The sequence below is a fragment of the Anas acuta genome, chromosome 2 (genome assembly GCF_963932015.1).
Source record: "Anas acuta chromosome 2, bAnaAcu1.1, whole genome shotgun sequence".
NCBI lineage: Eukaryota > Metazoa > Chordata > Aves > Anseriformes > Anatidae > Anas > Anas acuta.
Window position 1 is genome coordinate 21,554,046 of NC_088980.1, and position 14,800 is coordinate 21,568,845.

Below are 14,800 nucleotides of genomic sequence, written 5' to 3' on the forward strand. Positions count from 1 at the left end.
TGGTACAGGACAACCAGCTCTGGCCTCAACAGGTGAAGCCAAAATAGTTTTGGTCCATGTCAGTAAAGAATGATGATGCAGAAGCAGACTGCGATGTGTATGAAGCACGAAGACCCTTGTGCTTCTAGGAACAGCATGGGGTCTGTTCACTGCTGCAGCTCCTAGCCAGGAACGAATGACACAGCATCTGTGTCTCCTGTATTTCTAATTTTGGTTTGGGTAAATAGGCTGCAGTGTCCAAGTGCTCCGTAAGTAGTGAGTCAGTGGAAGGAAACCAAGAGGAATGAGGCAGGTGGAAAGATGGTGAGGAACGGCGAAAATAAAAATGATGGAGGAAGGAACATCATGATAAGTGATAATACGGACAGCAGAAGGTTGATGAAGGAGGAGGGTGATTGTATGAGATTAAACCTGGGTACATGGTGAACTGAGGTGAATGAAATAAGACCGTGGTATCTCAGGCATTTACTATTTTACAGCTCAGGCTGGCAGGACTGCCAAAGCAAGAGGACCACACAGGATTTTGGTGAAAATAAGGCAACAGGAATTAAAGATCACTGTCTGGCACTTGCATTGGTTCCTTTTACAAGTATTTATTCTCACTGTGTAAATAAAGAATAAACAAGGAAGGAAGTATTAAGCTCGAGTCAATAAGTTAAGGCCCAAGTAAAATGATCCACTTCACCTGTGGTGTTTCCTATACATATTATATTGGCTCTGAATATTGCATTTCATCAACAGCTTTAGGAAATCACATCTGCTGGAATATTTTAATGACAAATATTTTAAATATCTTCGTAATGTTCAAGAGGCTTCCTGTTTCATTTAGTTCTTAATTACATTTTTCTGATTACAGTGTAAAGCAGAAAATATAATTCAGACTATGAAATAGAGTTTCTTTAAGGAATCTAATATGTTATAGTCACTAGCAGCAAACTCTCATTTTATACAAGAGCCTCACAATAGAGGTGAATAAGATTGCTTTGGTAATGTTTTCAGCTAAATTAACAGTTATTAATCTTAGTGTCACAGCAAAGTAAATGCAACGGGTCTGTCAGAATATGTTATTTCTTTTAAAGCATGTTGCTTTTTCTCCCACCCCACTTTTTTAACAGAACAACTGCTAATAAAAATGGAATTTACCAGTTTGAACAGGCTGCAAAGTGTAAGGCGATTCAGGACAATATTTTATCATCATCAATCAAGAAGAAAAGGTAGGTGTTTGCTGTGCTTTCTGCTTTGTTTGTTTTAAATAAAAGCCTAAAATATTGTCCTCCTCTTTCACATAATTCTTTATGATATTAATGTGGAACAGCACAACAGGAAACTGAAATTGTTCAACCAATGTTTGCCTGCATTTTTTCTTTGACAAGTTATATTTATTCTAGGTTGGATTTTCTTTTTTAATTCACAGTGTAAGTCAACAAGATTTCTCATTCTGATTTTTTACAAGGTATTTGCAAAAAGGTAGACCAGAATCTGTGAGGCATCATTTCATTCTTGAATGTCTTCTTCCTGATTGGTGAACACTCCCGCTATGAGCAACCTTAGTTAGTAGTTCTTTTCAGCATATTCACTAGATTAAGTATAGAAATGTACTAGTATAAAAACTTCTTAATTGCTTTCATTATTATAATAACTAGTGCACAGGAAACTAATTATTCAATCTTAGATACATCAAAACAAACACAATTCCATTTCTGGTTTCCACTTGCTGTTCTGCCTTTCCCTGACATGGAAAAAAATCCTTGCTATCAGCCCTGCTCAAATTCCTTCCCACTTGCTAAAGTGGAGGTAGGAAAGGCAGCCCATTACTTTTGACATGTAACATGGTGCCAGTAAGGATACAGCAATAAATAAAACATTGCAAGTAAGAAGAGTGTTCTATTAGGACCAAGTGCCAGCTTAAAATTAATTATGTGCTATGGTGTCTTTAAAATTGGAAGCTTTTTTTTTTTTTTTTTTTTTTTTTTCCTTCTTCTTCATTTGTGAAGAGAAGTGGAATGGAATGAGAAACAAAAATTCTGCTAAAAATAATTATGTGCTTTTCCCAATTCAAAGGACTGGGGAAGTCAAAATTTTCCTTAACACAAAAAATAAAGAACCACTGAATCATAATTTTAAATGTTCTCCTGTGCTTTCTGCCCCCTCTTCAATTTCTCTTTGCATTTTAAGATCTTCCACCCATTTTTAAGTCACTATATTACCAGCATTTTGCCTTTACTATTTCAGTTCTTTTTTTTTTCCTCTTCTATAACCTCTTCTCCCGCCACTGTTCCATCTCATCAGCAACATTATCATTGAAGTTTTACTCTTTTGAGAGGTGGTATTATGGTATCATGCTACCGTTCCACTGCTAGTGAGAGCTGAAACAGAGGTGGGCAAACAGAGGGCAAAGAATATAATTGAAGCACCTGTTCAATGCCGAGAGAAGCACAAGCAGTCACTATATTGGCTCCCAAATCCAGCTCTGGTGGTATAGGTCCTGTTATCCTGTGTATTACAAAGCTGTAGAGGCTGTAGGAATGCAGACTTGCTTTTTACATCCAGAACATTTTGAAGCTGAGTTTGTAGGTGAAACGTGAGGAAGTACCAGACCTTTATTTTGTGGCTAAAGAAAAAGGAGGTGAGCCATCTAATGGGCAGGTGGGAAGAGCAACTGGTATTTGGAACAAAAGAGCAGAGCATTGCTCTGTGCCATGAATAGTGCAACTCATTGCCCTTCACTGGGAGGAGCTGCTGGATGTTGGCTGCGTTTTCGATGTGTGACCCACGGGCATGGTGTAGAAATGCTTTACATTGCAGCCTGAGACTTTCAGGGATGTTCTGGACTCTCTGGCCTCTCGAGCTGGCAGAGACTGGAAAAATATCCTAGTTCAGAGCTTGTCAGATGATTTGATAGTAAAAAATGCTATGTAAGTGGGAAGTATTATTATAACAGGTATGTGCTGGTGGTGATAAAAGAGCTCGAAATGCTGTGTTCTGCTGGCAGCTTTCCATTTTCATTCTAGAGCAAGCTCTGTGCACAGCCTCCTGAGGGCTTTAAAAACCAGTAGTTGTTTTTATAGTATTAAAGTCTCCAAAGGCACAAGAGATCCTCCATTTCTCTTGCTTTTCCTTCTGATGTTTTTCTTTTTGGTTTTGTTTCTTTCTTGAATGTAAGCTGCCAAATAGGAAGTTCTCCCTTTCTCATGTCTGCTGCTCAATTTTCCTGCTAAATCAAATAGCTTTTTTTTTTTTTTTTTTTCAAGTAGGTGTTAGTTCTAGTGAGTAACCAGTGGGGCTACATCTGTCTGTCTGCTCTGATGTTTTACTTGTTGTGCCCCTACTATCTCAGCAATGCTGTCCCTGCTGTTTTCTTTTAGATAGCTGCCAAAAATTAGAAGGCACTTTGTCAGTGCCTCAACTATGCGTAATAATTCCGTGTTAACCACGGCGTTTAACATAGAAGGCCAATGTGTACTTGATGAGTACTAGGCAAAACCAACCCCTTCCAGGTGTTATTTGCCAGCAAGACTCAAACAGTGTAAGCGAGTTTCCTACAAGAACAAATTTCTGTAATGGCTAGGATGCAGGTGGCAGACAAAACTTGGACCGAACATGTTTCTTTCGCTATTCTCAGCACTGTAATTACTGGCTCATCCACATATTGTTAGAGTTCAATTTAACTTAATAATAAAGATATTTTAGCATCATCGAACACGTACTCTAAGTTTTCAGGTGCCAGTGGAAATACACGTATTGTTCCAGCTCTTTAAAATGAAACAGTGGAGAAAAGGACTGTCTAGGTTACAGCAGAGCCATGAAATAATATCTTGATGGCCTTCCTGGACTGATTCCATTGGAGCGTGTCCCTGAGGCTCCTTTAGAGCAGGAAATGCTAAAATAGGCTTTCCGAGAGGAAAACAAAGCTTTCTGGGCTGTAAACCCAGCTGCAGCAAATCCCAGAGCTTCGTTTTGAGTCTTTAAAAAAAAAAAATTAAATTAAATTAATCTATGGGAATATTGTCTGCGTTCAAGTGGAGTTCATTTCACGGAACTGACCGGCACGGACGCCTTACGCTGCTGCGGGCAGATGTGGCAGCTGCCTCGCAGAGCTCCTGTCCCCAGGGATTTGCTGCTGAGATATCTCTGATGCTTGTGGTGCTGTGCCAGCACGGGTAAAGATGAGGTCTGACAGGCCGTGGTGTCTCTGTAAGTCACAGGAGGAGCAGAACTAGGTGCACAGGGTGAGCAGAGGCGTTGCTCCATCCCATACGGACCTGGGACGGTGGCTTCTTGGTGAGCCCTGGGACACCTCTGGGCAAGTGATTTCCATCCAGCACAGAGCAGTGGAAAGGCAGCCGTGTCCTTGCGCTGTGAGAGGTGTTTTTACCCTAGGTGCAGCTTTACAGCTTCTGTTACACCTAGCAGGAGGCCCTCACAGTTTCTGACAGGCCTGTGTTTCTCATGAGGCCTTAATACTAGCGCTGTGGAAGATGCTTTGATTTTAATCCACACGAAATGTTTCCCTGTAACTTGCTAATAACTTGTCAGTCCGTGCCATTTCTTCCTGGTAATTTTCCTATTTGTTTCTGACTCTTATTTTCATCTTATAGATGTCTTCAGGCTAGAACTTGCTTTCCCTTCCCTATATTTTTTCTCCTAGATAATGATAACCTAAGTAAATTTTCACACTCTGTTATCCTATTAATTTTTTGATTTTTTTTTTTTACCTTACGTCCCAACATCTAAGATTTATTTATTGTTTAGCCTTAAGGAACAAAACTAGACGAGTGATTCAACGTTAGCATAGGCTGTTCAAATCCTCTGCTTCTCTCCCACCCTCCCCTGCTCACACGCTGCCTGTCCTGCCCTGTGCTGCTGCTGGCACTCCTCTGACCCCACAGACGAGCCAGTTTGGGTGGCTGCTTCAGCAAGGAACTAGTTCCATCGTCTGTGGCTGCAGTTGCAAGGCTGCTAGCACAATGTACCAGCAGGCAGCTGCCAAAGTAGGAAGGCCTCGTTCCCAGTTTCTCCACTTCTGTCACTTCTTATACTGGTAATGGTGTGTGATGGGGTCTTTCCTGATGCAGTTGAAGACACTAAAGCAGAAGAAAATATATATGCTTTATTATTATTTTTTATTTACTTCTATATTACTTTTTTTTTTTTTTTTGCCATGGTAGTGACTAAAAGTGGCTTAGAGAGACATTTGCCCAGGGCAAAAGCTGGTAAAAACACAACAGAGGTGGTGTCGAGTCAGTACCAGCCATGGCACAAGGGAGAGCGCAGACATGGAGTTGGAGTGGAAGGAGGAGGAAGGTACTGCAGCAGGTCAGGCTGGCCACAGCTGCAATGAAACCAGTTGCACGCTGCTCCCACTTCAGCCCATTTCTTCCTGCTCTCTTATAGCTGTGCAAGAGGCTCAGTAAAATCAGTTTGGTTACAATGATTTGGTTCCTTAGGTGTTTTCTGTGTCTGGTAATGCTTCCTGTATCTGTGCGTAGAGAGTGAACATCATGCATGTTGTCACAGGTGCAAACGTGAGGCAAAAACCAATTCTGGTGCAGAATTCCTCTAGGAAATTTTCATTTCTTTTGCCATGTGGAAATGCAAAGTAATTTTACTCTGGGGTAGACAAAGCAGGTTACTCTAGCCATAGCTGTACTTTTATGAAGCAAACAAACAAAAAGAAAAGTGTTCTGCTTTTTCAAATGTTTACCATAAAGCTGTGGTACTAAAAGCATGTTGAACGTGGAGAGAGAAGGAAGCTTTTGGGTTGTTGAGTGCTCTTCTGTTGCAAGCCATCATTGCCTTTTCGTTTCTCTTTTTATCAGTTCTCATGCTCCATTTAAAAACAAGTGGGGTTTCATGCCTTCCCACGTTTGTTTTAAGGTTGTTTGAAATACACACTTCTAAGTTCCAGGTTAAATAAACTCATAATCATTTGGTTTTGGGCCAACACTAAGCCATTTTTGCTAGAATGGTACAAGGTAGATATTTGCTGGAGATATGAGTCACATAGAATTTGTAGCCTTGACATCCACGTCATCTCTTATTCCATCTGCCAAGTCCTCCTTTTAAGTCAGAGTCATTGTTTTTAAAAACCTTATAGTAGGAACCAAGCACAAATGGGAGAGTTAACATTGAACCGGGGAAGAAATGTCTCAATTTGTTTTGGTTACACAGTCTGCAGTATTTCACATATGGACAAATTTAAATCTCTTGAAACAACCCATAAAAAGAGCGTACAACTCTTTGGGTACATGTACCCCTCTGGTGCTTAGTTCTGGTTGATGTAAAACACTTTTTTTTAATTTAAAAGATAGTCTGAAGGAAACCTTATATCTGTAAATGTTGGTTTATGGTCTTAGATGACTGAATTGAGCTTTGGGGATTGGATAAGGTGTATGAAGGAAAAGGCTTAAAAAGTGTAATTTTAGTCTTTGTTTCCAAGAGACACGTCAAATAGTTTTGAAGTTTAAAACACCAAATACAAGAAACAAGGGGTTTGTATTATTTTGGACTTTTGTACAAGAGATAATTTTTGAGGCATCTAATAACTTCAAGATATTTATGGTTGAATACTTACGTTTGAAACCAGAGTAATTTGAAAGTTTCTGAAAAGAAAAGTTCATTAGGACATCATTATTAAGAACCAATGTTTAATAGGTCATGCTAATTAAATGAAGACAGTACAGTAATAAATTATGGAAATAAAATAGGTCATGGAGTTCTAAAAGCAAACTATTATATATGCACCATGCGCATTATTATTAATACATGCATCATTTGAATGTTTTAGAGACTGTTTCTAAATATATATATATTCAAGTGTTTGATGTTGTTTCTTTTTTTAGATATTCAGAAGATTATTATCTTCACATAGTCAAAAAGCTACAGAACTGCACGTGGATAAGGAGACCAGAAGAATCCGCAAAATTCAGGTAATTTTGGCTCATTTAGAAAAAACTGTTTACCCTAGACTTGTCTAACAAGCCATAAATTTAGATCTTCCGTTTTGAAAAGATAATTTTGTATTGCTTTCAGACTTCATTTGCAGCAATACATTTGTATTATGCTTTTGCTGCCGGGACTCTACTTGTTTATTTGAACTGAACTGTGCAAACTGAGTAAGATAAAAGAACTACACGAATGAAGTGATTTCACCTATTTCCTCTATAATGAATAGTTAACTAACTGATCTGGAATGGATTAAAAATATTCCTGACACAAAACCTACAGTATTAAAGAAAACGAGTAATGTGATGTTATCCATCTGAACTGGCACCCTGGTAAAGATTGTAGTGAAGCAGTTTCTGTCTTACCCCAAGACTATTGCTTCTATTGCAGCAGCACCCTAGGCACTCATTAGGTTTGGCTCTGTCACGGCCTCCATGCATATAAACACATGGCTACATCTGTCCTTGTTCAGGATGGCACATAAGTACTTGCTCAGTAGGGACAGAGATCCCCAAAAAGCTTCCACATTCATTTGGAAATGCATCATGCTGTGTTTACAGAACAGCTTCCCTCTGCCAATTTTGTTTTTCTCAGGGGTGAATACTCTCTTGAATTCCATTATTACATGGATCAGAATTAAAGATTCTATCAAGATCATTAAAAATAATTAAACTGTCCTACCTTCCAACTCCTTGGAACTGACTAGCACTGAAAACTTAATATCCACAAGCTCAGCTTGATGCTACTGGAAGAAATAGTTTGTTGGTGGAGGCGGGGAGGAGGAAGAAAAGCTTTTTGTGCAACATAAATTGCTGGGTTTGGTATGTATCGTAACTGATTAATAGCATTTCCTGAAGCCGAGGTACTATATTACAGAGAGTTAAGGTCTAAGAAACTTTCAATTAACTCAGGCAGGCTTTAGCTATGCACAGAGATATCAGACCATGATAAGGAACTGTTGAAGCAGTCAGTTCTGGTTCAGAACAGGTGGGTGTTTTGGAGAGTTGACAAAATATAAAACTACTCTCATTTGCTGTTCACACTACTATAGTTAGAGTTTTTGCTTCCCTTTTTATTTTATTTAACTTCTCTTCCTTCTGAACCTCTCTTCCTTCCTTCCTTCAGCCACCACTTCACAGCAATTTTCCATTTCTGCTGTGCTAGGTGCACAAGTCAGAGTAACTGCTCCCTGTTCCAGCTTTGCTTCTTTCCTATTTATTGCTTCCACAATCTACCTTCCCCTGAGCCAACTTCTACATCTTCCAGGCCTGTGAGAATGGAGCATGACACCTTCTATCTAAACCCTCACATAAGGCTGTTGGACTTTAAGGATGAGACACTTACTCTTCCATATGCTATCTTTTTGCCTTCTGGCAAGGACAGGGAGTCATAAGTGGTCAAAGTGGGTTATAAAACCAGTGATCAGACTGGAAATATACAAAAGAGCAAACTGTGGGGTGCATAAAGAACATATGGATTGTATTTACACTGAGGTGAGCTTGCCAGCTTTTACTTAGCCCTAATACCAGGTGAAAAAAATCTTTTGCAACCCATGGTTCAGCACAGGCTGGATAAGCTCTGATACTCCTTTGACATTCAAGAACTCTGCTGTTAGGGTTTCAATGCTTTTTAACAACCAAACTGGCTGGGATCCTGGCTAGTTCACATAGCACAACCTGTGCTGTAATTGCAGTTCTGAAGACAGCATTCTGTGTTCTTCTCTCTGTATGAAATTTGACCTGCATTGATATCATCCAAAAGCTCTATCGATATGACCAAGGACTGGTTCTCTGGTTTGAGGCATTGCTGATGATTATCTTACAAAAGCTGTGTGCTCTTGCATAAATCTTTTCTTTCTTTCTTTCTTTCTTTCTTTCTTTCTTTCTTTCTTTCTTTCTTTCTTTCTTTCTTTCTTTCTTTCTTTCTTTCTTTCTTTCTTTCTTTCTTTCTTTCTTTTTTTTCCTTTTTTTTTTTTTTTTCTTTCAGAGTCATTTTCTCTGTTCTTTTCTGGAAACAGGATATTAAAATTTTACAGTTATCCTTGCTCCCAGACCATATTGGAGATTTTCAAGGCTCCCAATTTCTTAGTAGTTGGTCAAAACAGACTTTTAAGGGAAAATTAAAAAAAAAAAAAAGAGAGAAAAATTCAGTATAAAATTTACTGTCTAAATCAGTATACACTGCGTGCTTACTGCACTCCCAGCCTTGTTTATTAGACTTAAGCACGAGAGCCTGGAACTATTTTGAAAGGATGCTCTAGCTGAGAAGAGACGCATTGACAGAGCTCTATGGGGAACAGAGCTTCTAGAAATGTGGTGAAATTAATGATTTAATAATCCCTTGGCAGCGCATCTCTTCCTTCTTCTAACATTGTGTAGTATCAGTAATGCATAATAATTGTGTAATATAAATATTATTCAGTTCTAAAAATCTCATTAAGTGGGTAGATAAACACACCCATTTTGCAGGAGAGGAAATTAATCTCGGAGGGGCCGTGCAGCAGGAATTAGGTAATACAGCTAGCCACCTTCAGGAGGAGAGCTTGAAACTGCCTGTCGCGTTATTCACCTGCCAGTGCCACCAGAAGTCTGCCCGCTGACTGGACTGCAGAGGAGCTGCTTGACTTCTTTCCCTGTTTGCCCATCTGTTAAACGGAGCGAACACTTACATGCTTCTCAGGCGTGGTGTCAGTTGTACAACATCTCTGTATTATTCTGAAGTTCTGAAGAATAAACATGCATATTTATAAGGGATTTAATGTCTCCTGCTCCAGGGCATAAACTAACCTCTAATTAATAAGGTTCAACAGAAGCTTCCCCAGGGGTAGTGAATTTCTCAAAGAAGCTTTCTTATGTTTTCCTTTGCAGCTTTTGCTGTTGGCTACTCTCATTCTGGTAGTGGGGTGAATGAATATGTGATCCAATCCAATAACTCTTGAGTTCCTAGAAGACAGCACTGTGTGCCAATGAGTACACATCATTTTTCCTTGTAAGCCAAACTCCCAGCAGATCAAAGCCAAAAAGAAAAAGAAAAAAAAGTAAGAATTATAGCTGCAATACAGGAAAGAAATACTTGTCTTCGTGTATTCGCAAAAGGGCTACAGCTGACAGCCCTGGTTTGCACAAACCACAGTGCTAGTGCCAAGGCATTGTACAAAAAGCAGAGAGCAGGATTCCAGGTTGACCCTCCTCTACCTAGCTCAGCTTTGCCATGCAGCTGTGTGAACTGAGTCCCTTCATTGTCAGAGAGCTGCCCCTTTCCCTTTCCAAATGTTTTCTTCTAAAGCTGCTCCAGCGTGTGTGCTCACATCTGCTAGACTACATGTCTGTCTGGCAGTGGTCTGTGGTTCTTGACAATCGTGTGGTATTTACCCATGCATTTCTCAAAGTCAAAAAGAATCATGAGGCAAGGGCAAGCCATGATGTCCTCTTTAATACCTCTCATACCCACAGTCTCTCTTCTGTGGTGGATTTTTGTGCAGCCCCAGTCAGGCTCTTAGAGCTTCATTTAATTCAGTATCTGTAATGCTGACATCAGCACTGCTAGATTGAGGCTAACCTTGGAGAAACTTGTGCAAGCACTTGGTTCATTGCTCCAGCAATCTAGTTAAGATTTGGGGTGCCCCATGTAATTGTTTGTCAGCCCCTGCTAAGGAGTTCCTTAGCACTTGATGCTCGCAAAGGCGACGTACATATAGCAGAAGACCTAGCAATGCTGTTAATTTACTGGTATAAATGGCATCCTACTAAAAGCAATTCAGGGAAACTCTTCACCAACACTTCTGTGTATGCTACTGACAAATAGAGAAATATTAAAGATTTTATTCAGACCTTTCCTTTATACAATTCAGCTGTGCTTCTCTTATTCTTTTTTTTTATTATTATTATTATTTCTCTTGTTCTTTATGGCTCTACAATCATCTAGCTTCTTCACATAATCCTTTTGACACTACCCTCACCTAGTTTCTTCCTCCTTTTTCAGATTTACATCAGCTCTAACTTGTTTTAGACAAAGCAAGTCCTCGGATTTCGTAGTTATTAGAGAGGATTGATGCAAACTGGGAAAGAGAGGTGACATAATCTCACTGCTGCCTGGAAGCATCGTTCTTAAAGCTCTAGAAAAAAAGCAGTGTTGGGTAGCTTCCTCTGCAAAGGCTCTTCTAGCTACAGTCGGTAGAGTCTTAGGTTCCCTAGGTAACCTGAATATTAATTATTATATTAGTATTCTTCAAAGGTTTTCCACTTAAAAGAAATGTTTCATTAGTGCAACAAATTACAGAACCCAATTGGGTGGAAGCTGTAATTGGTTTTTACACCTCCACATCCCTTTGCTTTACAGACTTTTAAGCTTGATGTATTCTCATTTGGGCTATGCTCCCACGGTGGCAAATAATCTGTAGTTCCTCCAGATCGTTGCAACTCCTGTTTTTGCTGGAAGCTAGCAAATAGCTAAAAAAAAAGCCCTCAAAATGGCTGGGGAGGAGGAGAGGGGGGATATGGAGAATGGCTGAGCAGATGCTGTGTTTCAAAGAAGCCTCTGGGCACTGTATTTCTGGGGTACCTTGCTGAGCTTGGAGCCTGGCAAAGTGATACAGCAGTTCTTCAGAGCAGTGTTGTACTGTGATAGCCCCGTGTGAGCTGTGGACTCTGGCTCCCCTCCCTCTGCAAATACCATTCCTGAAAATCTTATTTGCACTTGATAATGAAGAGGAAAGGAAACTCCTAGATATAAAATACAGTTCTAAAAATCCTGATATTACACCACAGTTTAGCCAACGGACCGCTTCACAGCTACCAAAATATTTGTAACCTTTTATTTTTTAGGGAAACATTACTACTTTAGAAAAGAACCCTAGATCTTGAAAAGAAATAGTTGAGACCAACCCATTGTCCTAGCCCTGTTATTTACTCTTCTGCTTTTTATTCCAGTCAATTTCTATTACTTTTTCCACTTTAATATCTCCTCTGAAAAGTGTGATAAACATTGCTGCAGATTATATAATCTCACTGCTTCTCAGAAGGATTAATTTGTACTACGTTACACTCTTGCATATATAACAGTATTGCTTAACACAGCTGTGTACTGCAGTGAAACAGTTGAAACACAAATAAAATACCCTGCAAGGTCAATTTATGCTTACATAAGATCACACCACCACATAATCAATAGCTTTCCTAACACTAAACAGATCAATAATTCCACTGTACTCTCTGAAGTCTTCCATTCCAGTATACAAGAAATAACTCAGAGATTATGGTGTGATTTAAGAATACATTTGCTGTGGGTTTAATAGACCATATGTAAAATCAGAAGTATATATTCAAAGACATATTTTGCATTTCAGAAGAGGAGAAGGTTGGGTCAAGACAGAGGAATTGGTGACAGTTTGGAGAAATGGATGAATCTTAAAATTGCTTTGCAGCCTTTATACTTTCCTAAATGTTGGAGGATTCCTGTAAGGGAAGACTGATTTTGAAACAGATTTAGTTATGTTTTATGGTTGACTCTTTACATAGTCTTTGGTTTGAAAATTTTATTGCATTTGTTATGTATTCAGCCTTGGTTTCAAGTTCAACCTTGTTGGATTTCATTGTCTTAGACATAAATGATGTTACTTCATTTATAAACAGTTCAAGGGCTGTCAGTGTAGCATATCCCTTCAGCATATTCTGTTCCAGATATATTTAACCACGCTTTTTTAAAAGATTGGAATATGTCATAATATGCCTCATTGCACTTTGATGCTATTGACTTGGATTGACAAAAGCCTGGAGAAAGCAGTAACATGGTCTAGCATCCCCAGTGCACTACAGTAAGATAATTGTTTGCTCATTGTGGAAGATTACAGGAGTGGCCATAGATAAGAGGTCCTCTCACTGTCTGTGATTGCACCTTTTACATTTTGCTGCTACATTGAGGAATTTTTTATGGGTTCTTGGTATTGTCTCTTCAATGTGAATCCTCAAAGTCCTTGTCATCTGCACACATACAGTACAATAGCTTGCATGAACTGATGGTTGCAAATACCCAAGCTAAGTGAAAAACTAAAAAAAGCTATTGGGAAAATGCAGATTTTCTCTGGTTGTTAGTACTCCACAGACCTTACTTTGAATACTTTGTCTTTTATTCAAATGATATTAAAAGCCATGTTGTGAAATACACTTAGCACCAGGCTCAGAGGAGTTACAGCTTTACATAATTCCATTCTTACTTTGTGTGTGGTTATCTATTTTATGTGGTGTTTCAGTTCCTGACTGAGTAACTGAAGAGCCACAAAGAGATATGGCAGTAAGCATTGCTGGTGTGGGTAGTGTGCAAATAAGAGTGACATGGTATGTTTTTTGAAAACAAGCATTCACTTACACAGATATTTATGAAAGGTGAATTGAAGAGATTTCAGTCTGTAGAAATACAGAGCTTGAAGGGATCTCAAGACTGTGTGGTTTCTGGACTATCTTTGTAGTCCATCTTGACTTGGAACATTACTGAAAGATGTTTGGCCATGTTATCTATTAAAAATCTCCAGAGATTCTGTGCCTTACCCAAGCAACCTGTTTCAGCGTGCTTCCTAATAGCAAATTTAAACTTTCTTTTGTGCAAATGAAGATGACTTCTTCTCACCCTTCCCCCAGTGGCCTTAGTGGACAGTTGAGCATCTACTTTTTAGAGCAATATTATACCCTACATCCACTTTTCCCTTCTCCCACCTCTATTTAGTCCAATGTATAATCACTGTGATATATTTCACACTGCTGTCCTCAGCGGTGAAGAATGCCCTCTGGCCTCCTGTCTCCAGGCACTGGTGTCACGCTGAAGTGTTACCTACGGAAAATAAATCCTATGAAGTTCACAGAGTTGTGTCAGATTCTGCCAACTCACGTGCCATGGCGGGGACAGTAACCCCTTGAGGATCACAGTTAACTGTGTTGGCCAATGGTCCAGCCCTAGATTGGAGCAGACTGTTCCAGTGGTATCTTCTTTTTTGTGCCACAAATTATTAGGGTGAGTAAGGTTTTTGTGCAGAAGCAAATGCCTGCAGGTATTTATCTGAATATACGTTTTTGAAAAATATAGAACAAAATGACTTTAGCTAAGCCTCTCTGATGAAAGAAAGCATTCTGAATAAAAACCGTCATGCTTTCTGCAGGAGGATGAAGCAAGGGTCCTCTTGCTGCTTATATGAGTAATGTGGAGGAGTCAGGATCTTTTAAACTCTGCAGAATCTGTTTGCATGAAGACAGATTTCACCATGATTAACTGTTACATTCTTCCCATTCCACTCAGGATAAGGACAAAGCTTGCTTTTGGATCTGCTGAGAAACTCTGCTAGCCCTTGGTTAACCAACTGCTTTGAACTTTATGGCTGGTTCAAAATGAGTTTTTGGAAGGAAAGTGTCGAGACATTTGCAGTCTCTTCAGGATGTGCACATGCTGTGTCTTGTCAGCAGGCATCTGCGGGCTGTGCCCAAGCACCGAACCAGCTCAGAGACATATATTTGTGCAGAACCAGGCTGAGCTAATTAATTCTGCAGCTGGGAGGGATACAGTAGTTCTGACTGAGTTTTCTGGCTACACAGCTACTACAGAAGCTGTAAAGAAACTGCATCAGCATGTTTAGATCCTGCAGATACGTAGACATCTGACTTCCAGTTCACTAAATAAAGTATAGTATTTGTGTGGTGGGTTTGTGTTACGCAGAGGATTTTTGATGCAGGTGCAGTCAATGCAGCAGTGCTGTATTACTGACCATGATTCAATATGGACTAACTGCATAGGAGTTGGAAAACATCATTCCTTTGTCTTGTCTCAATACTTTGAAGACTTGCTTCAGAAAACAGGATTGTCTTAAGTTCTC

General features: G+C 39.5%; 1 protein-coding gene across 3 annotated transcripts in view; it reads left to right on the forward strand.

Annotated features, from left to right (window-relative positions):
- Positions 1-14,800, forward strand: part of ST8SIA6 (ST8 alpha-N-acetyl-neuraminide alpha-2,8-sialyltransferase 6) — a 40,218-nt gene that overhangs the window by 9,123 nt on the left and 16,295 nt on the right. For 2 of the 3 annotated variants that reach the window (XM_068673832.1, XM_068673831.1), the window contains exons 3-4: positions 1,116-1,214; positions 6,843-6,929. In XM_068673832.1, the coding sequence (XP_068529933.1) occupies positions 1,116-1,214; positions 6,843-6,929 (186 nt within the window). The remainder of the gene's footprint in view (positions 1-1,115; positions 1,215-6,842; positions 6,930-14,800) is intronic. The other variant, XM_068673833.1, reaches the window with a different exon arrangement.